This window comes from Microcebus murinus, chromosome X, assembly GCF_040939455.1.
Source record: "Microcebus murinus isolate Inina chromosome X, M.murinus_Inina_mat1.0, whole genome shotgun sequence".
NCBI classification, from domain to species: Eukaryota; Metazoa; Chordata; class Mammalia; order Primates; family Cheirogaleidae; genus Microcebus; species Microcebus murinus.
The window spans coordinates 38,962,501-38,990,286 of record NC_134136.1 but is presented as its reverse complement, the minus strand read 5'-3'; the positions used below and the strand labels follow the sequence as shown (position 1 = coordinate 38,990,286).

The 27,786-nt window shown below is 35.7% G+C and overlaps 1 protein-coding gene across 7 annotated transcripts in view; it reads right to left on the bottom strand.

Annotated features, from left to right (window-relative positions):
- Positions 1 to 27,786, bottom strand: part of PAK3 (p21 (RAC1) activated kinase 3) — a 254,528-nt gene that overhangs the window by 40,329 nt on the left and 186,413 nt on the right. For all 7 annotated transcript variants that reach the window (XM_075999452.1, XM_075999451.1, XM_075999449.1 and 4 more), the window contains 3 exons: positions 19,816 to 19,947; positions 19,122 to 19,287; positions 13,817 to 13,880 (listed from right to left, as the gene is read on the bottom strand). In XM_075999452.1, coding sequence (XP_075855567.1) covers positions 13,817 to 13,880; positions 19,122 to 19,287; positions 19,816 to 19,947 — 362 coding nt within the window. The remainder of the gene's footprint in view (positions 1 to 13,816; positions 13,881 to 19,121; positions 19,288 to 19,815; positions 19,948 to 27,786) is intronic.

Sequence of the window (27,786 nt, the reverse complement as noted above, 5' to 3'; positions counted from 1 at the left end):
ATCATCCATGAATATTACCAAAACCTCTACACAAACAAACTAAAAAACCTAGAGGAAATGGAAACACACCACCTCCAAAGTTGAATCAGGAAGAAATAGAAACACACAACCTCTCAAGCTTGAATCAGGAAGAAATAGACATCCTGAACAGACCAATAATAAGCAGCGAGATTGAAACAGTAATAAAAATCTCCCAACAACAACAAAAAAGGCCCAAACCAGATGGTTTCACAGCCCAATTTGACCAGACCTACAAAGAAGAACTGGTATCTATTTTACAGCAATTATTCCATAAGTTTGAGAAGGAGGGAATACTCCCTAACTCATTCTATGAAGCCAGTATCATGTTAAAACAAAAGACGGGAAAAGAACACAAAAACAAACAACAAAAAAAAGAAAATAACAGACCAGTATCTCTTATGAACATAGATGCAAAAATTGTTGACAAAATACTAGCAAACTGAATTCAACAACACATCAAAAAGATAATTCACCACAATCAGGTGGGTTTCATCCCAGGGATGCAAGGATGGTTCAACATACACAAATCAGTAAACGTGATTGACCATAAATAGAAGCAAAACCAAAGACCATATGATCATCAATAGATGCAGAAAAAAGCATTTGACAAAATAAAACACCCTTTCGTGATAAAAACTCTCAACATATTAGGCATATTAGGAACATATCTCAAAGTAACAAAAGCCATATAAAGCAAACCCACAGCCAGCATCATTCTGAATGGGGAAACATTGAAAGCATTCCCCCTAAGAACTGGAACAAAACAAGAGTGCCCACTGTCACCACTTCTATTCAATATAGTACTGGAAGACCTAGCCAGAGCAATCAGGCAAGAGAAAGAAATAAAGGACATCAAAAGTGGGAAAAAGGAGGGCATTGGAAACCAAGAAAGGGGATAGTGGGAGGGGAGGTGTGGGACAAAAACTTACCTGTTTGGTACAATGAGCACTATTCTGGAGACAGACACACCAAAAGCCCTGACGTAAGCATTATACAAGGTATCCATGTAACAAAAACATTTGTATCCCCTTGATATTTTGAAGTTTTTTTTTAAAAAAATGATAGTAACAAATAATACTAATGTATAATGCTCACACAAAAAGGAAAAGTGCAAGAAATAAACTTTTACTTAATCAATGTAGTTTAATAGTCAAAATTATTTATAACCTGCAGTTTACAAATAATTGAAGGGGTCCTTGCTGATATATTTGGGAAGCACTCTCCTGGCAATAATTGAAGCACAGTAGTGTATACTCCCAAAGAAACAATTTCAAGCCAACCATATGTTACATTGATTCCCAAAAGATAAGCTTTGCAACAGCCTGGGGTTTATCAAAGTATCTCAATGCATATTTTTATAAAATAATACTTTAATACACTTTAATAAAAATAATTCAGAATCATGCAGTACTTTAGGACATAATGATACCAGAACTCAAACTAACAAAGAAGGGGGTAGAACTCCTAATTCTCAGGCATATTGGGGCTGGTGTGCTAAAATAGTCAAGATTGTTAAATTTGATTTTTATGCTACCCATTTAATTACATTGATCCCTATTATCCCTCCATTCCAGTTATATTGAAGCCAGATTGCTATAGGTAGAACATTTGTTTATGACAGTTTTTTTTTATTCCAAATCTTAGTCTCTCAGATAGTACAAAGAAATCATACATTATCAGGACCCAAAAGAAAATAGAGATCATTCAGTTAAACCTCCTCATTACATATGAAAAATCTAAAGCCCAGAGTGCAGGAAGGATATGCCCCAAATGAGCAAAGGTCTCTTAACTCTGAAGTTAGAGATCTTTCAGTTAATCTATAGTTAGTTAACACTATAGTCAAAGAATACTAAACCAATACATGGCTCAACCATTGAGAATCATCATCAATTACAATGTGATGAGTACTGCTGGGTTCCTGGCATCCCATTAGATGCTTTATCAACGGTCTCTCCCTGACATGGCCAAGCACTTAATACTCAAATGGAAACATTTGCATCTAGCCTGAAAGGTCTAGAAAGAAACAAATAATTCACTATTTCTTCCTTTTCCTCACAAGTCAGTTTAATTATCAGTAATTTTCATCAGGTTTCGATGTTTCCGACCAAGAGCCAATGTCAAGCCATGATCATAAGTAGTTGCCAAAGCACCGATATGGTAGAACTAGTAATTTAGATAAATTAATTTGATTTAAGCATGGAAACAGATTAGAGCAAAAGAAGGGAGAGGAAGTGAGGCTAGAAAGAAGCTCACAGACTTGGAGAAAAAGAAAAGGTCACGAGAACTGGAGGGCTCACCATGGTCCAATGTGAGACTAGTCAGAATAACAGTGAGGGAGCCAGAAGGATAAGCAATATTCCCATTTTAGGTTTTACAAGTATAAATCTGGTGCTAACAAGGTCATGGTCAGGGATTTAATCCCCATTTAGGGTGGTTATTTTTTATATCTACTCCTGCTTCTACTGATGCTGCTGCTAAGAATGGCTTTTTCACTTATTGAGCCTTTCTTTCTGTAGGCTCTCTGTAAATGAATGATCTCACTTAATGCTCACCCTATACAACCCTATGGGGTAAGTTCTATTATCTTCACTTTACAAATGAGGAAATTGACACTGAGAAATGGTAAGTAGCTTATCCAAGGTTATACAGTTAGCCTCTGAGCTTAAAAATGCATCAGTTTGACGCCACAGTCCCTCCTCTTAATCACCATTTCGTGTTCTTCTACTGATCTTGTGTAGCATTTTTCCATCAATGCTAAGTGCAAGTGCAGTACTTCTCAAAGTTCACATTTGTATCTGTTATACTAAACTGCCTTCCAAAATATTTATCTTGCCTCTAATTTTCTGCTCCCTTAATCCACAAGCCATTTAGTTTGTCCCAGGACATGGTGTGTTTGATTCCTTTGGCATAACCACGCAAAAATGGTTCTTCTGTTTTCCTACTCAATTAAGACTGGTCATGTGGCTGAGAGTGTGCTGGGGCTGGGGCTAGGTTTTAGGAATTGACCTTATCTTCTGAGGAGTACTTAAGAAAGTTCTACTTGTAGGCTCCTATCTGGGAATCATCTCACTATATTAATACACATTACATAAAAATACACAGGTATGTATATTGTTTGATACTACCATATTACTTGTTTTGTTGAGACATATGTCCTTTATGGCTCAGGAATGGTGTTACCATTATATGCAATAATTTTTCCAAAGAGAGGGTTTCAGAGTGTTTTCTTTTATGTACTTTACTGGTAAAAAAATGCATCTCTAAAATAAAAAAAAAATAAAATTATGCAAAGACCATGTTATCTCAGTACCTTTCTAAGTACACAGAATGTAGCCAGGACCAGGTGGTATAGGCTTTAATTACTAAGATTATAAATCAGAACAGGGAATTTTCTGTACTTTAGCTAGGGCATGACTTTTCCCAGAGTATTCATGGTCATCTAGTTTTAAATAGAGCTGTAACACATTATGGGTATGGGGCCAGAGAGCTCAGTGGGTTATAGTCCAGTGATAATGAGGCCACAGTTACAGGGCTTAATCCCTGGAAAGGCCAGATAACTCTCAGCTACTCACTCCCACATTAACTCTAAGCAGCTGCTTCACAGTGTGTGCCATTGGCTTCAAGAGGGCCTTGACAGGAAAGGGGGGGAAGGTGGCTTAATGCAAGCTCATTACTATGGGTGGAAAAAACAACTTAATGTGCAAACTCTGCTGATGGTGTTTGATTGAGTGGCATCATCTTTCTTTACAGGGGACAGTACACAACACAGCACATTTGTGAGCATTAAGTAGAACAAATAGCTTCTTCCATTGCTCCATAAACATTGTTCTTCACAAATGCTAATGTATTTTCAATCTCCTACATCACAAAGCCTTTTATAGAGCTTAGACTACATCTATTTAGTGCTTGCTAGCAGTGTTCTACCTTGTGTGGCCCAAAATAGATTGGATGAGGAAGCAAATACTTTTTGGGTGGGTGGTCCTACCCAAAGAATCACTTCTATAAGCACGCTAGACACCACTTTTGCTCTTGCCTATAGTTCGCTGAACAACAACAACAACAACAAAAAACTCAACAACCAAAAAAAGCTCAGAGGTTTTATTCTTAGCACTTATCCTGTGTTCTTTGCTGTGCACTGCTTTGTCAGGTCCTCTAAACCAAGCTGCTATTCATCAAGTCCTTTAAGAATTAAGCTTCAAAACTATTCATCATCAATATGGGAACTTTATGTTAGAGTAAGAAGAAGGGGCTCTTCATTGAGTAGCCGAGATAAGTCTGAAAAGTACTTAACATGATATATTTGCTTTCTGAAGCCTTAAAACTAAAACTGATTTAGAGAGATAGGGACTGAGGGCTTGATTACACATGAGCTAGCAGTAAAGTTTGTTTGCAATTATTGATGAACTGAGCATATTATTGATATCATTCTATATAATGATATGATTGGCAAAGATCCAGATGGTAGACAAAATCACTTTGGCCAAATGTATATCTTTATGCCTAGGAGGAAATAAAATAATTTCAAGAAATGCTCCCATTGTCACTTTCTGTTAAACAAAGCTCTATGGCTAATTTAATCTATGTAGAAATATAACATGTAACAAGGATACTTTGGCATTATCCAGACATGCACTACATTGGCCAATGGATTCTTCAGGATAGACTTTTATTTTGCCACATGCTTTCTTGTTAGAGTTTCTTTCTTATACATTTTAAAAATCAGTGTGGGGATGGGTTTTTATTATAGTACTATAATTCCAAGTAAATGAATACAGCTGTGTTGGTGGTGAGAGCATGGGCAAACAGGCACTCTCATCCGTTGTTGATGGTACGTTAAATAGAACAACCTCTATGGAGGGCAAGTTGGAAATTAGAAATGCACATATCCTTTCATATAACAATTCGACTTTTAGGAATTTATCCTAATGATAAATATGCATATGTATAAATGGTTTATTTGTAAGAATCTTCATGGAAGCCTTGTTTCTAATAGCAAAATATCATAAACAGACTACATATCCATCAATGGGAACCTGGTTAAATAAGTTATGGTACATCCAAACAATAAAACATTGGGCATCTGTAAAAAACAATGAGGTACTGATATGCAAAAATCTCTAAAACACAGGCTCATGACAGAAAAGGAGATATAGCATGTTACCACTTGCATTAAAAATGTATCCACCACAAACATACACCCATGCACACACAGGTAAATGCACCATATATGTCCACATACAAGATAAAGGTTATTTTCTCCAAATTTCTCCCCAGAATAAAAGGAGTTGCCTTCTATTCAAATCTGTATATAATCTCTCATGTAATGTAGTATTTCTCCATATTCATTTATTTTTATCCACAAACTACAGTTTGGAAGAGACATATCAGGTTGAAATATTCTCAATTAATGCTAGTTTTGGATGCTCATAGAAAGTATCTGTTAGAATTGGAAAGGAAGCAAACAGACAACCTACACAATGGGAGAAAATTTCCACAAGCTACACATCCGAGAAAGGGCTGATAACTAGAATCTATTTAGAACTCAGGAAAATCAGCAAGGAAAAATCAAATAACCCTATCAAAAAGTGGGCAAAGGATATGAACAGAAACTTTTCCAAAGAAGACAGAATAACGGCCAACAAACATATGAAAAAATGCTCAACATCTCTAATCATCAGAGAAATGCAAATCAAAACCACAATGAGATGTCACTTATCTCCAGTGAGAATGGCCTTTATCAAAAAGTCCCAAAACAATAAATGTTGGCGTGGATGCAGAGAGATAGGAACACTCCTACACTCAGTGCTGGTGGGACTGCAAACTAGTGCAACCTCTGTGGAAAGCAATATGGAGATACCTTAAAACGATACAAGTAGATCTACCATTTGATCCAGCAATCCCATTACTGGGCATCCACCCAAAAGAACAAAAGACACTCTATAAAAAAGACATCTGCTCTCGAATGTTTATAGCAGCACAATTCACAATTGCAGAGATGTGGAAACAACCCAAGTGCCCATTAATATATGAGTGAATTAATAAAATGTGGTATATGTATACCATGGAGTACTATTCAGCTCTAAGAAACAATGGTGATATAGCACCTCTTGCATTTTCCTGGATAGAGCTGGAACCCATTCTACTAAGTGAAGTATCCCAAGAATGGAAAAATAAGCACCACATGTACTCACCAGCAAATTGGTATTAACTGATCAACACCTAAGTGGACATATAGGAATAACATTTATCGGGCATCAGGCAGATGGGAGGGGGAGGAGGGGATGGGTATATATATATATATATATATATATATATATATATATATATATATACATAATTATGAGTGTGATGCGCACCATCTGGGGAATGGACACGCTTGAAGCTCTGACTCTGGGGGAGGAAGTGGGGGAAAGGCAACACACATAATCTAAACATTTGTACCCCCATAATAAGCTGAAATAAAATAAAACAATATCAAAGGCAACTGAATGAAATAAAAACATAAAAACGCAAAGGGTTTATAAAGATATTTTAAAAAGTTCCCCCACTTAAAAAATCAAAACACTTCTCAATTGGACACTTTTGAAAGTAACTTGGGAAGCAACTCCTTATGCCGACAGTTGGCAATTAAAAAATGAATAATTTATTTTGACGTCTCTATGTGATTATATTTCAGGATAACCAAAGAGTCCTAGCTGATGAGGTAAAGTTCATTTCAACAAAAGTACTCTAGCTAATAAGTATGGAAGGAATGATAAATTTAGAAAATAACAATTTTGCAATCCTAATGAAATATTTAAGCAATAATCATTAATAGATGAAACCGTTAGATGAAAAGCTGATGAGGAACTTTATGCAGGAGAGGATAGTCACCCATTGAATCTTCTGATCAATCTACTCATCACGAAGTTAGGGGGACAATTAGACACTGTGTACATCCTAACTTGATGTGTAATATGAAACACATAGTACCACCTATAAAGAAATCTTGCAAAATTTGAACCTGAATCCAATTAAGCCTCTAAAACTAACTTAAATTTAAAGGAAATACAGGAAATAAACGAGGAAGTTAAATAACACCAAATGAAGTTAACAGATAAATCCAGAAAGTGGCACATTCTATAAGACAATAACCAGTTTCTTCAATAAGTCATTGGTAGTGGGAAAAAAGGAGACTGCTTCAGAGTACATAAACTTAAGAGAAACAATTAATGCAATGTGTAGATTTTCTTTTGATGTTGACTTGAACAAATCAAATATAAAAATAGCATTTTTGTAGATGTTATAATGACATTGTGGTTTTATTGAAACTTATTGACAAATGTTGAATCCAGATGATAAGAATATGGGAGTTCTTATATTATTTTCCCTACTTTTGTGTAAGTTTGAAAATTTGTTAAATATATTTAAAAACTGATATAGCAGATAGTAGGTATATGTTGTGAAGATCTAAACACACACACACACACACACACACACACACACACCTACAGGACAAACTCAGAAAACAACTGTCTTCATGTTACATGAATGGGGAATTGTGACTAGGAATAAAAAATCCAGGGACAGAATCAAATGTGGATTCAAAATCACAAAGATCTTAGGTGGAAGTCAGATGATATATTTGGATAACTGCTAAAAGACTCAAAAAGGGCTCTAGTGACTATAAAAATTATCACGTGAAAGATGCATAGGAAGATTTTGAATTATACTGTTCATGAGACTAGAAAAATCTCTCCAAATTAATTTATTATTTTACATAATATGTGGTTTAAATATGTAAATGAGAGTAAATTAACAAGTTAAAACATCCTAAGTAGATATTCAACTATTTCAATCATTTATTTATATATTTAACTGTTTATATATTCAGATGAGTCAGAATTGTTTTAAAAATTATTTATGTCACCTTATATTAAGCATATATGGTGTGTGTGTGTGTGTGTTTATGTGTGTGTGTGTGTGTGCATTGCAGACCTTAGGGATACCAAAGCATATGAAACCTACAGTCTGAACTTAGTATTCATTTAGTTTCCTTCAAATGAAACTTCCCATAATCCCCACTTGTTAAATTCCTACACTCTCTCAAGTCACTACTCAAATGTATCCCCCAGTAAGAATCCATCATACCCCCTCCTTCACTGTAAATCATTTATCCCTCCTCTCTTTCCCCATAACTCTTTGTAATTGCATTACAATACTTACCATATTCTGCTCTATATGATAGCACCATGTGGGGGTTTTTTCACCCCTAATAATAACTACCATTTACTGAGCAGTTACTATGTGCCATATACTGTGCTAAGCACTTTAAATGTTTTCTCTTGTTTATTTTTTACAACCTTAAGGGGTCCATTCTGCTTACTATGAATGAGAAAGCTGATGCTTAAAGAAAGTAAACAATTTGCCCACAGCCTTCTGAGTTCAGAATCTTGGTTCTTTCTTTTTCTTCACATTTTTCAAAAATTCTCCCTTTATTCCTCTGTGTTCCTCAAAGTTTCAAACAATTTTACATGACCAGACAAGTTGAAATATAAGTGGCAAATACATGCTGGTAAAGATATAGTATGTAGGATTCAGAAAAACAGAAGACATAAAAGTTCAATTAGAGCCAGGGCATACAAACAAGAATTCATGGGGGAGATGACAGTGAAGATGCATGTATAAATAAAATACAGGGGGAAGGCACGTGCATGGGAGTGGACATTCTGCTTATTTCTTGATATAACTCTCATTTTCTCCCTGTCAGATGTTCAGGGGGACAATGAGCATAAAGGTCACTGTGGATTCCCAGAACCTGATTCTTAACTGCTATTTTGCATTGCATATAGTAGGCACACAGTAAAAGTTCACTGAATTTAAAATGATATTTGTCAAACTGGATCCAGACCATCTCCTCTGAGCTACTCCTTCAAAAATATTTTTCTATTTGTTGAGGAGAAAAGACAATATGAACCTAAAAGAGGAAAGGGGTCTATTTTTTCAGGGCATTCTCATGTAAGGAAAGATCTTAACATGAATTCAAATATATTAATAAACAATTTGTGAGGACAACTGCCAATGCTAGTAAATTCACCCCTCTGCTACATAGCTACTGCTTATTCAGGAATTACACAGGCTTGCCAATGATAGCTGTTGACTGAGAATAAATATTTGATTTTGTTGTCTCACCCTACCCCATTTATTAAACAAGTTCTTTTACATAACTATTCAAGAAAGTGAAAATTCTGAAGTCTTTACTGGAGATATTTCTGACACATTTATGGTGTTAAGTTAATGATAATTTTGGGGTACCTGATCTTTTTTCTTTCTTTCCTCATTTTTTAAACTTTGCATACGTTTGCTCAAAATGTCTGGATTTCGTAGCCAATTATAGGACACTTTTCATAGCAAACCTAATGAAATAATGTCAACTCACAGCTATGACCTCAAATGATTAGACATGCGATTCTGAACTTGATTTATGGAAAATGGAGCCCAATTCTCTGGCTCCAGGCCTGAATGCTGGGACGGCAGAAACCCATACTGGAAAAATGTAGTTTTCCAAGTAAACGAGGGTGATTAATGAAGAGGTTCTTCTCAGTGAGCCACTGTGCTCCCTGGAGCTGAAAATGGAATACTAGGGCTGATTATTCCTAGCACCAAATGATTACTGATACAATTTTGAATGTCGCCATAACAATAGGTAAAACAAAACAATAAAAAACCCCAGACTTTATGAAAAGAAAATAAAAACTCTATATATTGAGAGTAGAGATTAGTTTGTCTAAATTAGGCCAATAATTCATGGAAAAAGTCAGTTGAGAGCCATCTAAGTAAAAAGAAAATTAATATAAGTGGGATGTTTTTTGGTCTAGAGAGAAAGAGATCAATATTTTGCTCATTCACTTTACAAATTAAGAACAGAGAGCAAACAATCTACCAAGACCAAAAAATAAAATTAGTAAATTAAATAAATAATAAAATCAGAGTAAATAGATTTAAGTTACTAGATTATAGCTTAAAAGCTAATTTAAAAATACATATTTATTTTATAAAAAATATATCTTTATTTTATATTATGACCATTTGGGTTGGGGTGTATGTGGAAATGAGCAATAGAAGGTAAAGCCAACACGCATGAAAAAAACAGATGTGCAGCACACACCAATACCCAAAGGATAAGGAATCAGATGTGGTGATAAAGAGATGAAGAAGGGGGAGAGACAGAGATAGAGACAGAAAGAGCAAGACAGACTTGTATATACAAATGAAAAGACAAAGGACAAAAGAAACGGACAGCTAGAAAGACAAACATTTTCATTAGTTCAACAAATATTCATTGAGGCAAAAACAGACCCAGAGAGATGGGGATGGCAGACAGAGGTGGCTCTGTAGTTTTTTGAATCTCGTCAAAATGAACCAGGCTGTAGACTATAACTACAAAATTGTTTTTGAGGGCCTACTAAGTGCAAAAGCACTGCGCTAGACACTAAAAGATTCAAAAGGAGGACTACAATAGATTCTCTACCCTCTAATGACTTATTAAAAAGTTTGGTTGGGCCTATCAGTGAATTATCTGCCGGTTTCATCATTCTTTAAAAATGATGAACTTGTTTGGAATTTATAATAGGCCTTTGTATAATGGCAGGCAGGATTTCTGCTTTGATTGTTATTTTAGATTATAAAGACTTCATAAAGGAACTCAGAAACAAAGAACTTTCCTTTTCATCTTTAAAAGTCAGAGGCATAAATAATAACCAAGAGGGGAAATCTCTGGTACACAAAGTTGCTTGGTGGCCTGATCTTTGTTCTTGGAGAAATTATTCTTGCTTCATTCATTACCTGGCATCTGGAAGATATTTGAAACCATCTCTTACATTTTTTTAAGTTCAATGCTATTTTTGGTTCATTTGGGTTTTAGTGGGAATGAACAACCAAACAAAAATTATTACATCTCCCACTCCCACCCCCAAAAAACAACTCTGAAGAAATAACTTTATGAATTAATAAATGGAGAGCTGCTACCATTTACCTACAACTAGAGCCATGCTGTCCATTAGAAATATAATGTGAGCCACATTTTAAATTTCCTGGAGTTACGTTTAACAACTTTTGAAAACGTAAAATTAATTTTACTAATATATTTTCTTTACCCCAATGTATACAAAATATTATCATCTTACAATGTAATCAATATCAAATTTATTAATGAGATACCTTACATTCTTTTTTCATACTAAGTTTCTGAAATCAGTTGTGCATTTTATACCTACAGCACATCTCAATTTGTATTAGCCACGTTTCAAGTGCTCAATAGCCAAATGTGCCCAGTGGCCATCATATTCAAAACAAAGATCTGGAGTGCTACTCCTAAATGGATTGTATATCCCTTCCTATTGTTAGCTCTACTGAAGGTCTAACCAGATTAAAATAAAATCTAAAAGCCAACTTTTGTTTTCCGAGCCCCCTAAGTACATAATATTGTCGTTTTGCAAGCTGCCTGGTGGTATTTACCTTTTGGGCATAAAGAAGGTGAGTTGAGGTTTGTATATGGATTTGGGAAGGTACAGCTCTCTTACTTAAGCAAAGCAACCAGTCCATCAGAGATTAAGAAGTAAAACTCCAGGTGGTAGATGATGACTGGAGAAACCAGCCCTGCTATGCACTTAGGGGTGACTTAAGCAGGCTTGCCTCAATATTTTCCTTGCATCCTATATAGCCCACGGTCAAGCAGTTATCACTGTAGACTGTAATTTCCTTGAAGGCCCATACAATCATTATCCATCTCTGTCTCTCTAGCACTTAACATAGTGCCTAGCACATAGTTGGTGCTCAATAAATGTCTGCTAAACAAGTAAATGAATTCAAATAAATTCAGTTTCTCATTTGCACTAACCACATTTCTAGTGCCCCACAGCCACACATGGGTGTTGCCAGTGGCTACCATATTGGACAGCACAGATATAGAACATCTCCATCATCACGGAAGTCCTATTGGACAGCATTGTTCTAGAACAATGGGCAGAAATACTATTTGACTGATTAGGGTGACAGGAACCCCTAGATATTACAAAACTTTTCTTTCCACCACATATACTCACCAGCAAATTGGTATTAACTGAACAGCACCTAAGTGGTCACATAGGTACTACAGGAATAGGGTATTGGGCAGGTGGGAGGGGGGAGGGTATATACATACATAATGAGTGAGATGTGCACCATCTGGGGGATGGTCATGATGGAGACTCAGACTTGTGGGGGGAGGGGGGGAAATGGGCATTTATTGAAACCTTAAAATCTGTACCCCCATAATATGCCAAAAAAACAAAAAACAAAAAAAACCCAAACTTTTCTTTCTTTTTTTTTTTTGAGCAAGTAAGAATACCAGTGATATTAAATAACAATGAAAGACGAAAAAGTACTAATAGTTATATATTTTAGCCTCCTGGGAAGGTCAAATGCAACGCCATTATGGTTTCCACTGATAAAATAAACTTGGCTAGGTATTTCTTCCTGAGTTTCTGTCTCCCTCTCAAAGTCTTCTCACCTTGATTCCCATCAGGCACAATCCTTATGAATGCCCCTCTTACCCTCTAGTCCAAATGTCTCAAATGAATAATTAATGTTTTCCCTTATTTCCTGAGATACATTGGCATGTCCAAAAGAAACTTTTGTACAAAAGCTAGTGGGAAAAACAAAGAAATATAAAAATCATGAAAAATAACCAAGCTTATATATGATATATATATTTTTGAACTTATGTATCCCAGAAAAAGCAATGAGATGCTTAAAGAAATCCTACATTCCCTTAACCTAAAATAATTAGACTCTGATGGCTGATGGGCTAGCAAAATATTATGGCACATTAGCTGTATCCCTTTCCGATCAGTCCCTTGCTTCAGTCAGATTTCTGGGATGCCATCTCAGTTTCTAACATACAGAAAGTAGTTGGTGCAAATGAATATGTGTTTCATTCCCCATTTAAGGATGTCCCTTTAGAATACTTCATTTCTCTTTAAAAGAAACTTTCCCTGTCTCAAAGGCTGCTGTTTGCTAAGCCCCTTCTGCTTAGTTTTACACTGAGACATAAGAGACGTGCTTAATTATAGATGACTTACAGAACTGGTGATTCCTGTCTTTGGCTCTAGTGAATGATCTAACACTGTGGTTCCCATGTCTAACTGATGATCAGAATTATCTTAGGAACTTTTGCAAAATTCAGATTCCTGGACCCCACTCCAGACTTCTGGATCAAATCTCTGGCAGTGGGACCTGGGAATCCTTATCTGTAAGAAGTATGTGAGTTGAAATGATGTACTCTGTTTCATTTAGAGATTACTGATATGTTTCTTCTGTACTCAAATAATCAACTCCGCCTACCTCCAGATCATTCAATAAGAACTTTCTTCAAACCTCTCATTTTGTCACTTTACAGTTTGACAATGAAACAGCATCTTAATCATCCGTACAGATGTAGGGGTACAGGGATAAGAGGAATTTTCACACAAGCTACAAGTTTCCATAACCCACATGTTTTTCTAAAGAAATTAGTTTGAATCTTGTAACTACATGGGATCGAAATGTCCCTACAGAATTCACTGTCAGCCCAACAACAATGAAGATTCCAGCAGGATGTGTTCCTAGGTTAATGAACAGTCAGCCTGCCAGCTGGAAAGGCCAATGTTGAGAATGCAAAACAAAAATATAATCCAGGAAATGAGAAAAATAATTTACCAGAAACCCAAGCTGTTTTTGAATTTGAATGTATGTTGCTGGTGCTCATCTTTTGATATTTCAAATAATAATCACTTACCCTTGACCAATTTTTTCAAATCTTGTATATTTTTTCTTTGGATCCCCAACACTCACGATGCTTCCTGAGAAACAGGTGGGAGAAGGGAGAGAGGAAGAGAGAGAGGGAGAGAGGGAGACAGATTGGAATTAATTGACTGATTTCTCTTTATCTAATAATGAAAATTAAGAAGGCAGAGTTGATGACAAATAAAAAATTAGAAGAATACTCCCATGTGATTTCTATAATTTACATGAAAGATGATATTTTCTATTTGTTAAAATAACAAATAGTAATATATTAATTAAAGTAGCAACAATAAGCATGCTGCTTATATTCAAAATTGATGATGTCTGGAATATATCAGGTACTCAGTAAATGTTTATTAAATTAAACTCAAATAAAATTAGGTATTTCCTTTTGTAAATGCCCTGTTGTTTAAGAAAGGAGTTGGAGAATGTATGTTTTACTTGAGCTATATCTATGGAATGTCACCAATTTAGCAATTTCTGAGTTGGTATTTTATTTTTCAAATTGTCTAACAGATTTCTATATCACTGAGAACCATCCTTATTTAAGTTAGCTATTAACAGGTAAGGGCTTTTTAAAAACTTAAGTAATGATTTTAAAGTCACTTGAAACCATAGTTTTATTAAATGGTTTATAATCTTCTACAAGTTTTACTATAAATTTGCTGAGAAAAGTCTTTTCCATAGACTGAGCAAAAGCAAATAAGCTTCAGCCCAGCCACCTTCTGAATTATGACCCATTCCAATTGGCTGGGTTCAGTTAATGAGGCTTCATGGTAGTAAATTATTCAACCTTTATTTCCATGGTATGTGGTGTTAAACAAAAACTGGAAACAAACTGGAAATAAATCCTTTCATGAGGATTACCAAAAGACAACCATTTTGATGAGATTCTGCTTCTGAATTTAACTGCTATTCAAATAAGATGGCGTCCCCGCACCCATTACCCTTCACAGGAGAGTGTGTGCTGCCATCTACTGATGTTAGGCAAGTGCACAGGAGGCCTTGTTTACAATTCCAAATCACAAAACAAGCTTTTCAAGCCATCTCTTTCATCATATTCCTTATAATATGCTTTTCTAAATCACAATAAAGAAAAGAAAAAATCATTGTGACACAATAGGGAAAAAAGTAGGAATAATCAGCAAATGAAAATCAAAAGGAAAACAAAACGGATAGCAGAACAATTTCCTAGCAGAGGAATTCCCTAAATAAGACACTACTCATTTTAAAGTATGAGGTTTTAAAAAATCACTAAATACTTGTATTTGAAAATAGGGTTCATGATGTGGTTTCAGTGGCAGAAAAGCCCATGAATATATTCCCTAACATATTAAGCTAAGCTGAACTCCCACCATTAAAAGATTATCCCTTTAGCATAATGAAGGTTTTGATTCCTGAGAAAAAGCAAAAATAATTCTCTAAATTAATATCAGTCCTACCTGAGGGTGAATTAGGAAAAAGAGTTCTTAGTGAGGAATGTTGGGAGAGGGGAGGGACAAGAGGAATAGGTGATTGTGGGGCTTGGAAGAGGGAGGCTGAAGACAAATTTCCTGTGTTGCACAATTTTACTGACAGTGCCTTTTGAAAATTTTCACTCCAATGTAGGTATTTCTTTGTCTTCCAGCAGATCCAGACAGACCACAATGAACAAGCCAGAGCTAGGCTAACTGTCTGTGTAAAACTGAAAGATGATCTGTCCATTTCAGCCATTACTGATCTCTTGGTTTGGCCCCCACAATCAGTATCTGCATGGAAGATGAATAGCCTGGCGGCTCTGTGGTCTGGGCTGCCCACCACCGAGTAATAGGACTCCTGAGGCTGAAGGTGAGGATGATTTACTAGAGGCTGTCATTTCCTCTTCCTCATGCTTGTGGGGTCCACTCTGGTGTGGGTTGTTGGCCATCCCTCTACCTCCCTGCCTCCCTTTTCTCTCTCCTTTGCCTCTCAGCAAAGCATAGCACAGGCTCCTCTACTCCTTCCTCAAGCTCCAATGGGGACCTTGAATCCAAGGTCCTCAGTGACTTCTATATAGGGATCAAAGATCTGGGATTATTCCTGTTTTCAAGCATTCTGTCCCATTTTAAGACCTCATGTCCCATTTGTTATACTGAAAAAAATAGGGTCACTCTCATTTTGTAAAAATAGCATAATAATGATTTTATATTACTATTTATTGTGCTAGATGTTTTACACACTTTAACTCATTTAATACTCAGAAAGCCCCTATTATATATGTACTATTATTATCTACATTTGTCAGATGAAGAAATTGAAGTTCAGAGAGGTTAAGTGACTTGCCTAAGGACACTCAGCTAGTCTGTGTCTATGACTCAGACCCAATTATGACTCATGCCATGGTATTATCTTATTAAGGCTTTTATATTCATGTAAATAAAACAATAACTACCATTTATCAAACACCTATGATGTGCTAGGTACTGTTGCTGAGGTTTTTACATGTATTATTCTCATTTGATTATCATAATGATCATAATGGTATGAAGTTGGTACTATTGTTATTCCCACTTTTTAAATGAGGACATGGAGGCTCAGAAAGTTAAATAACTGGTCCCAAGGTGACACAGCTGGTAGCAATGGGTCTGTGATTTAAATGTGTGTCTTTTTATCTCCAATATCTGTCCTCTTAAACATAGGTTGAACACCCTAAAATCCATCCTATAGACAGAGTCCTAAAATGTAGTTATGATTGTTATCTCCACTTGACAGATAAGAGACTGAGCCTCAGAGGGGTTAAATGACTTGTGTAAGACAAGTGTGAAAGTGGCAGAGGGAGGGCAGAGGAGGGTAATGGTGGAGAAGGAGCAGGAAAAGCCTGACTTTTCAGATTTTGAGGTATAGTTCAGCTTGGATCTGCTTCGTGACAGGCACTCCCCCATTTCTCTGCACATTCTCCCTGCCAAGATCCACAACTCCAAGGTAAGGATGGCAGTCACAGATGTCCCACTAGCTAAAGGGAAAATGATTCTAGGCCCAAACATGAAGTCCAATAGATGGAAAAAAACCCCACTTAATTCTTAATTAAAATGGAATCAAAGTTAGCCTGCCCTTCTTTATCACATTGCTTAGTGCAAAGCAGAATAAATGACAAATCATCATAAAGACCACAGCTCTAGCACCATTGCAGTTTACAAGCAAAGCAAGATTTTAGCCCAAGAAAATAATGCTGGTTTCTGTGTCAGCTAACCTAGCAAAACTATAAATGCATTTTCATTATAATAAATTTATTGATATTTGAAATAAATACCAAATAATAGTTATTTTTATTAAAGTACGGCTGTTAGATTTTTAAAATCTGATTTACTCTCATGGGCCACATCTACATGTACAAAATAAAGGAAAAAAATTGAGACAATTGTTTGAATAATTGAACTTATATTATCCAGGCAATTCTTTCATTTCTTCCTTCCTTTTTATACAAATAGACAGTTGGGATGTACAGAAGCAGAGTGAGTAATGGAAAAAGTATAAGTTTTGAAGGCAAACAGATCTGAGTTCAAACTCTGGCTCTGCCACCATTAGTTTGATAACTTGGTAACTTAAGCTTTTGAAAGCTCACTTTCACTGATCTGTAAAATGAGAATATCAAATTCTACCACAAGGAGTTATTGTGAAAATTAACCCCAATAACGTACATAAAGTGGCCCATACAGAAGGTGCTCAATAAATGAGAATCATTATAGCAAATGGTTGGTATTAGTACTAGAGACATATTTAATCATGTATCGTAAAGTCAGTTAGCTGAAGTCCAGCAATTGCAGTTCTGAGTGCTCACTGACAGCTGTAACCCCAACCTTTGCCTTTCCAAATATATTTAGCTCAAAATCTCTCAACCTCAGCAATGTTGGCATTTTGGGCTGAATAATACTTTACTGCGAAGGGGGAGAGAGGGGAGCTGTCTTGTGCATTGTAGGATATTTAGAAGCATCCCTAGCTTCTATCCACTAGATGCCAGTAGTACTCTCTGAATCATGACAATAAAAACTGTCTTCAGATGTTGCCAAATGTCCCCTGGAGGACAAAATCGTCATACTACCACCTCTGCAGAGCCTCCCTGTGGCCTATAACTGGAATTGCTTTATTCCTTTTCTGAGATCTCTTAGATAAAAATTTGCAGGAAACAAGACACTCCTATTCTTTAATTGTATTGCACTATTAAATCTTATCTTCTAAAGAAAATTGTAAGTTTTTTGTTGTTTTATTGTGTTCTGCAAAGTTTCTTGCATAGAACAGATAAGTAGGAACTCAGTAAAAATAACTTTGCTTGCTCATTTTTTCATTCATTCATTCAAAAAGGATTTGTTGAGTGCTTTTATGTGACAGGAACTCACTGGGAGTTGGACATATAGGAAAAAAAAGGCACGGTTCCTCCCTTTGAGAAACTCACAGTTTAGTGAAGGAGACAGACTAGCATGATGTGATATTTGCTACAATAAAGGTGGTAAAGAAGAAGGGCCCTTAATACAGACTGGGAGAGACAAGGAAGGCTTTCCTGAGGAGCCAACTTTTGAGATGAGTTTTGAAGCATGAGTAGGAGTTAATCAAATTAGGGGGCACTGATTGCTAATGTCTAGCAATCTGTTAGATGCTTTTGTGGTATGAGTTTCATGAATATGCTTCACAGACTTTTGACTCTTTTCACCAGAGAATGCATTTTTATCTTTTTAACCCAAAAAACTAACTAGAAGGCAAGTGCTTGGTAAGCATGGAGCAACAAGTGTGCATGCACAAGCATGTACACACTAATAAAACTGTGGAAGGAGACTGCTAGCATTAGCTGATTCTCTCCCTCCCCACATAGGAACACTCCTAAATTAAGGCTATGTTATTTGTGGTTGCAAGTATTGACTGATCATGTTGGACTTTGAGGGTAACTTATCTATGATCATTGATCAGATGGGATACAATCAGAAGATTGTATTCTTCTGTTGTATCAGAAGATTCTGAGATAGTCAGAAGATATTTCATCAGACTGTTTTATTCCTTTTGAAGGCATAATCTTAAAACAGAACGTACTACTTAATTCATTTTGTCAAGTTTTCACCTCAGTTGACTTTTTCAAGTAAAAATATTTAGTTTCTGTCAATTAGAAGTGGGAGGAAGGGAGCCATCTGGCATATCTGGCATATACAATGAGTCCCAAACTTTTCATCTTGTGATTTCAGGCAGCCTGGAGTTCATACAAGCAGATTCAAACTTCTAAAGGATCAATCCCCATTCTCAATGGTTTACGAGAAACCCTCTCATGAAAAAAGCAATGACGGCAAAAGACTCACTTAGCTTTTCTAAGATCTCCTCATCTGTCATCTTGGATTTTTTCCTTTGCCGATCTGTGTTCCTGTACAAAGTACTGGAATTGGCATTCTCAGCGGAAGGTGGTGTGACCTCTTTATTTGGTGCTGCTGGTGAAGCAATGGATTCAACCACGGAACGAGTGTAGATCTAAAAGACAAAACCCAAAAAGTTCTAGAATTAAAACAGCAGGCCAATGAAAGAATATGGTGTCAAGGTATTGTCCTACCAATGAGTTGTTAAAGACAAGTGGTTCTCTATTAAAAAATAACTCTTAGTAGCTTCAAGTACACAGCCATTGAAAGATCTTGGGAGCTAGTCTTTTGAGGTCCCTATATATGCCCTGCTGTATTCTGTATTCTAGTCTTGGTGCCTCTGCATGTGCAGGTCTTCCTACCTGATTCACATGGATTTCCTTCCCTATCTTAGCTTTCTCCAGCAGTTTTATAACTTAGCAGTTATCTATACATTGTTTGTATTGGTATTGTTCTCTAGTGTTTAATGAACTCATCTTGTATCCTCAAACAGCAACCTCAGAACCTGGGTCGTATCGTATACTCTAGTTCTGGGAACATGGGAGATGCTTAATAGGTACTAGTTGATTAACTACATTGTAATTCTATAACTGCTCCAAAGCACATCTTTTGAATCATTTCGAAATAGTCACTGGTGACTTACTGATTTTGTATGCTCTGGTCTCGGTGCAATAACTGGTGGGGGCTCATTGTCGTCTTCTTCTTCTTCCTCTTCTTCATCTTCTTCTTCAGACACAGGAGGAGCCAAAGGAGGCTCAGATGCTGTTTTTGTACTCTGGCGGCAAAAACAAAGTTTAAAGACCAAGTATTAACTCCTCAATGCTTTTCTTCAGAAATAAGACAAGGGAAATGAAATATTTAAGTATGCAGGAATAGGAGGGAACTACATCTTTTACAAATGAGCAGAATCATCAACCATTTGGTGCCTATGACCTGCTCACATTCAGAGATAAATTTATATCATGGTTTAAAGGACTATGAAGTCTAAAAAAATTCTTTTTATTTTTCACTGAGATCAAAAATAGTGTACTATTATGCATTTGATATTTTAAAGGTCAATGTTTTAAAAAATACAATAAAAATCAAATTAAGTGCTGTTAAAGCCTTGAATCTGTACTGGGCAGATTACCAATGTTGATTGACAGTCTGTCAACTTGAAAAGGGCTGTTTTCTGCCTAAAGATCAGAGCATGCATATAGATATGATATTAATACAGCCCTGTGAATACTCACTAAGAACAAGCAAGCCAATAAATGTTTCTTCCCTGTTCAGCCAACTGGAAAGAAGCACTCAGAGAGTAATAGACATGAAGATCTAAGAAATGCCCATCCACATAAATAATTACTCAATATTAACCAACAGGTAAATGTTGGTTTACAATGTTTTATAAACTGCAATAACACAGCCACCACAAACAGCCATGGTGCCTAGGGTCAGTTCTTGATCATTCACATTACTGCAGTGGTAAAATGGTCCCAAAGTTGGATTTTGAAAGAACCATAGCCATGGTTGTGAAAGTATGATCTCCCAATCAGCATCATCAGTATCATCAAGGAGTTTGTTAGAAATGGAAACTCTCAGGTTCCATTCAGACCTATGATTCAGAAACTCTGGAAGTAGGGCCCAGCAATCTATGTCATAACAAGCCTTCCAGGTGATCCTGATGCCTGCTCAAGCTTAAAGACCACGAATTATGGTATAGGACTGTACTGTTTAATATAACAGCAATTAGCTACACATGGCTATTGAACACTTAAAATATGGCTAGTATGAATTAAGATGTATAATGTATATGTATAATGTATATTGTATAATGTATAATGTATATGTATGTATAATGTATATGTAATGTATAATGTATATATGTAAGTATAAAGTACACCCCAGATATCGTATACTTAATATGAAAAAATTACAAAATATTTCCTTAATGCTTTTTATATTGATTATATGTTGAAATGAAAATATTTTGAATATACTAGGTTAAAGAAAATAAATTATTAAAATTAATTTCATCTGTTTTTCCTACTTTTTAAAATATGGTTACTGGAGAATTTAAAGTTACATATATGGTTTATATTATATTTCTGTTGGACAGTGCTATTATAGGTGGTCCTTGGGTTTTGTTTTGTTTTACTTTTGTGTATATATTTATTTGGTTTTTGTTTATGCCATTGGGTGTACTGGCTCAACATAATCCTATAACAAATTTTCATTTCTTGAAGGCAAAGTTCCTAAGGCAGTTATAGGCAGCCTATGAATAGAGTATTACATTGAAGGACCTCAGTCTGTGATTAGAATCTCAATGTGGCTTTTCTACAGTCATGCATCAACCTACAGGGGAGTCATAAGGCATAATCATATATCTGATAGGAACCTGCAAGATTTATCTACTGTGAGAATGAAGACAACCTAGAATTTATAAACAAGTATTTGTAAGAATATTTGATTGCCTTGATATAGATGCTGAGTGGTTTATAGATTGAAGTTTATATGTTTATTGGACATTGGTTTTCTTCTTTATGTACCTATATTTATTCTTAATTCAGCCATAATAATTGGGCTATTCTTTTATATTGTGGCTATGTGGATAGCAACATATGTTAATAACATTAAGTTTTCAGATTAAAAAAATAACTTTTCTTTTTTTTTAATTTCAGCATATTACAGAGGTACAAATGTTTAGGTTACATATATTGCCTTGGCCCCACCACAGTCAGGGCTTCAAGCATGTCCTAAAAAAATCACTTTCTTCCTGTGAAATACTAACTTTTAAGGGCACTTCAGTGGGCACAGGGAAAAATGGCCTTTGGGTTATTGGAATTTGCTTTGATATTATGTTCCAGAAAGTTTTGCTCTATCTTATGTCCACCGGTATCAAGAATGCACCTAATCATTGTTCCTTTGTAGGAGGGCAGAACCTGCATATAAGCTGAGTACTTTTTTATATGTCAAATGGTACTATTTTATCCATTAGGCAATAGGAACCTTGCTCAGTGATGATAAGCTTGACATGGGCCTATGAGAATGTTTGAGGTCAGAAATAAATAATCAGCTCTGAAAAATCACAAGAAAACTATAAAATCTCAATTAACTAATGTCTAACTGTCTAGTAAGATAATATTCAGACTTTAGTTATTTAAATTTAGCATTTATAGAAATTTCATTACATTAAAAACAAATTGGATCTAAAAATGGCCACAGTGGCAATTATAATGACTCAAGGTCTGGTCTTCTCCAATCCTTAGAATGGTACAAAAGCCAATCAGTGCCTACCAGCCAACGGGTAATAATGTACATCTCAAGTCTTGATATTTCGCTATATAAGATCTCTCTGCAAAATTTCACTATTTCTTAACATTTATTACAATCTTCACTATTCTAATTTCAAATGGAGGACATTCCTCATCTCCAAGGATAGGCTTGGGGGACTATTGGAAAACCTGAAGGTTTTTGTCCTCTGAAGGTTTGTGGGGGAGGAAAAAAACAAATATTTCTGTTTACCTCAGACCAAACACTATCCTTCCATGTTGGTTGGTTGACTGGGAAGAATGAGTGGCCTTCAGTGGATAGTATGTTTTGAATTATGGTTTGACCAGGGATTAATCCCCCAGCAATCCACCTAGAACACTAATCCTTGGTACTAAGAACTAAATATAATTTCCTGCTCCTGTGTTAAAAAATACTGAACCAGGCATACTTTCCTATCCCTGTATATAATATTAGAACTGGGCATATTTTCTTTTCCCTGCATTAAACAATATCAGGTCAGACATACTTTACTGTTCTTATGTTAATACTGAGAATAAGCAAAAATAATATAGCTTCTTACTTCAGGAAATATTTGCTTCTGGAAGATACTGTGAACCAACTAAAGCAGTTTACTTATTAAGACTAACAGCTTGCTCACCAATACTAGCTGTAAGACCCTCACCATGCTGTATTCACCAGTATAAAGCTATTTTATCATAAATACTGCACAATCTTAACCTGGTCCTCACCTTGCAAGATCTGCCTTGCAATCACAAGCCCAGGCCCTAAAACCCTATAAATATTTTCCCCTGAGGTCCCTTTTCCAAGATACTATGACTCTATCAATGTAGTGCTTTCATGCTGCTGTAAGTTTAATACAATTTACAGCTTTACTTGACTTACAGATTTTTCTGGTGGTCTTTTCTGGAGTCAATGGTGCAATATTTCCACACTCTTCCTTCCAGGCTGAGAATTATTATATCTAATATTTCTAAACTTGTAAAAATATAGATAGGTAGTGAGTAAGAAGTATTTTTGTCTTATCAAAATTAGATATTTTTGACTCTTTTATTATACCACACATTGAGGCAGGAGAGGTAGTTCTTAACCTGACTTGAGTCCTGGACTCTTGAAATTCTGAAGGATTTGGCCTATCTCCCCAGAAAAATACAGGTAGACACATGCTTTTACATATATAATAATTTCAAAGGTTCATAGATCTTCTGAAGCCCACCCATGGACTACAGGTTCTGAACCCTGCTCTAGAGAGCACACCAGCTAGAGTAACTACCTTAGGAAACTCCCTTTTCTTTAAGCTTAATTTTTAAAGGTCAAACACTTAGAGGTAAGGCCTTTGAAGACTTTAGATAATACAAAATGTATTAATAGCTTGGGGCTGCTTTTGGTGCTTGTTTAAAATGCAGATTTTAGAGTTCTACTCCAGGCCTACTCTTGGAGTAGAGCCCTGGAATCTGCAATTGAACAGACTCTGCAGGAAATCTGATACACACTGAAGTAAAGGAACTACTTAATCTAGATGAACAAAATAAATCAGTACTGCAAATTAAAAAAGACCAATCTGTCAACTGCACACCCAGTTTTTCTAGGCAAAAATGACATATTCATATTAATGATGTTATCTTCCACTTGAAATACTAGTTCAGGATTCTAAATACATTGTTTTATTCTCAACATTATAATAAAAATATAAAACTTAAAAATTAGCCTCAAACTAAAGAGTAGGTCTCTAAATAGTATTTGGAATTTAATACACTAATATCAAAGAAGCTACCACAAGTGTGCAGTGAAGCAGAGGTCATATGACTATGGGGGGGGTATCACTGAATTCAAAACTAATTACAATGCCATGATTTTAAAACATTTAGAGAATACAGCATTGCTTCCATTTTAATTCCCAGTTACTAAATGATGCCACAATTTGTGATTAGTTCAGGCTATGTCTATAAGGGGTAGTTAGTTCAATTAAATCAGATTCTGTAGGATAGCCAGGTTTGCTGGGAGTGTTTGCGACACCAAAAGAGGCATACACAGTGTGAAGTGCACTCTCCCCTAGAACCATAAGGAAAACACAAGGTGCAATTCTCCATTCCTAAGAAACTGAATGCCACCAAAGTGATCAAAACTGAATGTCAGGGTCCAATTCAATTATTTTAATCAATAGAAATCTAGCCTTAGCCAAGCACTTAAATCCATTAGCTCCAGCCCTTTAAACTCAACTGTCCAATAGGAAACTCAGCATCATCCCACAGAAATCTGCATCTCCTGAAAGATAGAATCTCTATCTTTTTACCCACCTACATATTAGTTTCAGCCTGCAATCATCTTTGACCTCATCCTTTCCTCCAACATCCAATCAATAATCTAAACATTTCTAGATTTTTTGAATCTAATCTCTATTCCTTCTGCCACTACCTCACTTCTGGCCCTGGATTCTTACAATATTCACTCAATTAGTCTCCCTTCATCTGGTCTCACTTTTTGTCCTTAATTCATTCTGGAAATTTGCTGTCAGATTGCTCTTCTCAAAGCCTTAAGCTTTAATCATTTAATTCTCTTGCTTCAAAACATTTCAAGGGCTTCCCCCTGCATACTGGAAAAGCCAAATTCCTTAGAATACCATTTAGGGGCCTCTATGATTCAGCTCCAACTTAACATTCAAGGCTTATCTCCTATGATTCACTTTCTTGTATCTCAGTTTTCATTCAACCCCATGACCCTTTTCCCTTGTTCACCCCACCAATGTGCCCTTTCTCATGCTTTTCCTTTAACTTAGGATGCCCCTCCCAACTTCACTGATCCAACTCTCATCTGACCTTTAAGATCTAGCTCAAATGCCACCTTTTATATGAAACATTTTTTAACTAAACATTCAACAAATAGATACCAAGTGCCATTTGGTATCAGACTCTGAGCAGACAAGGGTCTGCTTCCCTTCCTCTCTGTAGCAAAAACCAATCTCTTTTCTCAGAAGTCTCATAGCAAATGGACATACTTTATGGTATGTAATACTATCCATATTGTATTGTGCTTCTTTATGTTCATACTTATCTTCCCTGATGAGACTGAACTCTAAACTGCCTATTGCTCATAAGGAGGTACTTAATAATATATGTTAAATAAGTAAATATCTAGTTGTCTTATCTCCAAATACTGAGATCATCATTTTTTCCTGATTTAATGGGATATTTTGGCTATTATGTAGACTTAGTTTTAATTCAACTTACTTTTAATTGTATAAGCAAAACCAACAGAAGCAATCTCATAAGAAATAGTTTATACCTTAGAAGAAAATAAAAACCAATACATAGACCATCCTACCAGGTTGGTGTTTCAAATAACTGATCAAACCTAAAAAAAAATAGGTAATTCTTTGCCAGGGTGCCCAGTCAGGATTGCACAATATGATATTAATTAGTAGTAAAGGAGGTAAAATATGTGTTGATCATGGAAGGTTGGCATTTTTCTCTTTCCCACTTTCCTATTTCCTCCCTTCATATGCTGTTGTCAGTGTGGTCCAGGAAGCTGCCATAGCAAAGAAGATGGAAGAGCGGAAATGATCAGTGAGATGGGAGGGCCACATTCTGTTCTGTTTTGGGGAATCTGAGCAAGGGACAAGTACCATGGCTTCATACAAGCCTCATGTATGTAGAGAGTGAGCTTTTTCTCTTGTTGCCATCTAAAAATAATAAAATAGCTTATATTTAATAAACACATATTATGTGCTAGGTAGTATATAAAGTACATTATATGTATTATTACATTCAATATTCACACAAGTCCTAGGAGGTAAGTACTATTATCATTCCTACTTAAAGCTGAAGAAATAGAGGTACAGAAGAGCTAAGTTACTTTCCCAAAGTAACGCAGTTAATAAGTGAAGGAATCAGATTAAACGCCCATATCCAGAGCCTTCACTTTTTTTTTTTCATTTTGAATTGTGGTAAAAAAAAAAAAAAATATATATATATATATATATATATATATATATAAAATAAAAGTTACCATCTTAACCACTTTTAGTTGTACACTTCAGTATTATTAAGTACATTGTTGTACAACCATCACTACTATTCATCTCCAGAACTCTTCATCTTCCCAAACTGAAACTCTATACTCATTAAACAACTCCCCATTCCTCCTCTCCCCAGCTCTTGGCAACCACCATTCTACTTTTTGTCTCTATGAATTTGACTCCTCTAGGTACCTCACATAAGTAGAATCATACAGTATTTTTCTTTTTGTGCTGGCTGATTTCACTTAGCATACTATCTTAAGGTTCATCCATGTTGTAGCATGTATCAGAATTTTCTTCCTTTTTAAGGCTTAATAATATTTCATTGTTTATAATATACCACATTTTGTTTATCCCTTCATCTGTCGATGGACACTTCAGTTACTTCTACCTTCGCCTGTTGTGAATAGTGCTGCAATGAACATGAGTATAGAAGTATCTCTTGGAGACCCTGCTTTTAATTATGAGTATATACTCAGAAGTGGAATAGCTGGAACATATGGCAATCCTATTTTTAATTTTTAAGAAACTGCTATACTATTTCAGAGCCTTTACTCTTTACCACTAAAAATCTGCCGTTGTTACACTGACTGCTCACAGTGATGTCAAGCAGGCCAGCATTGGTCCTATAGAAAAGGAAAAATCAGCTTGGACATCCATGACTTCTTAAATAAACACTTAGGAGACTCTCACTAATGCTAATTATTTCACCCCTAAGGAAGCAAATGAGGTAGGAAATAATTTATATCAGAATATTAAAATGAAAATCACATTTGAAAGGGAAGCCTTGCCTGAGATCATTTCTTATCTAATGTATGTAGGCATTCTTTCAGATACTATAGCACTTCCAAGGACTAGGTTACTTATTCCAAAAACTTAGTCACTTCTTTGATAAAACTATCTATGTGACTTTGGGCAAAGTCACTTCCTTCACTGTACCTCAGTTTGTCAGAACAAGTGATAGTAAAAGGTGTACTGTTGTAACCTTAGCTAGGTTACTTCATTTTTCTAAACCTCACTTTTCTTATCTGTAAAATGGGGATAATGGTAAGATTTACTAAATTGTGTTATAGGAGAGATTAAGTGAATATAAAAATATTAGCCCACAGTGTACATTGTAAGTGTTCAGTAAAGAGAAGTTGCTATTAATATGATTATTATTTTCAAGATTCTATATGTAAGAGAAATAGAAATGTTTGTCCACATAAATCCCTACAAGTACACATTAGTGATTGCCTGGAATAGGTGGGGATTAATTGCAAGCAGGCATGAGGGATTTTACTGGGGTGATGGACATGTTCTAAAACTTGATTGTGGTGATGGTAGCAT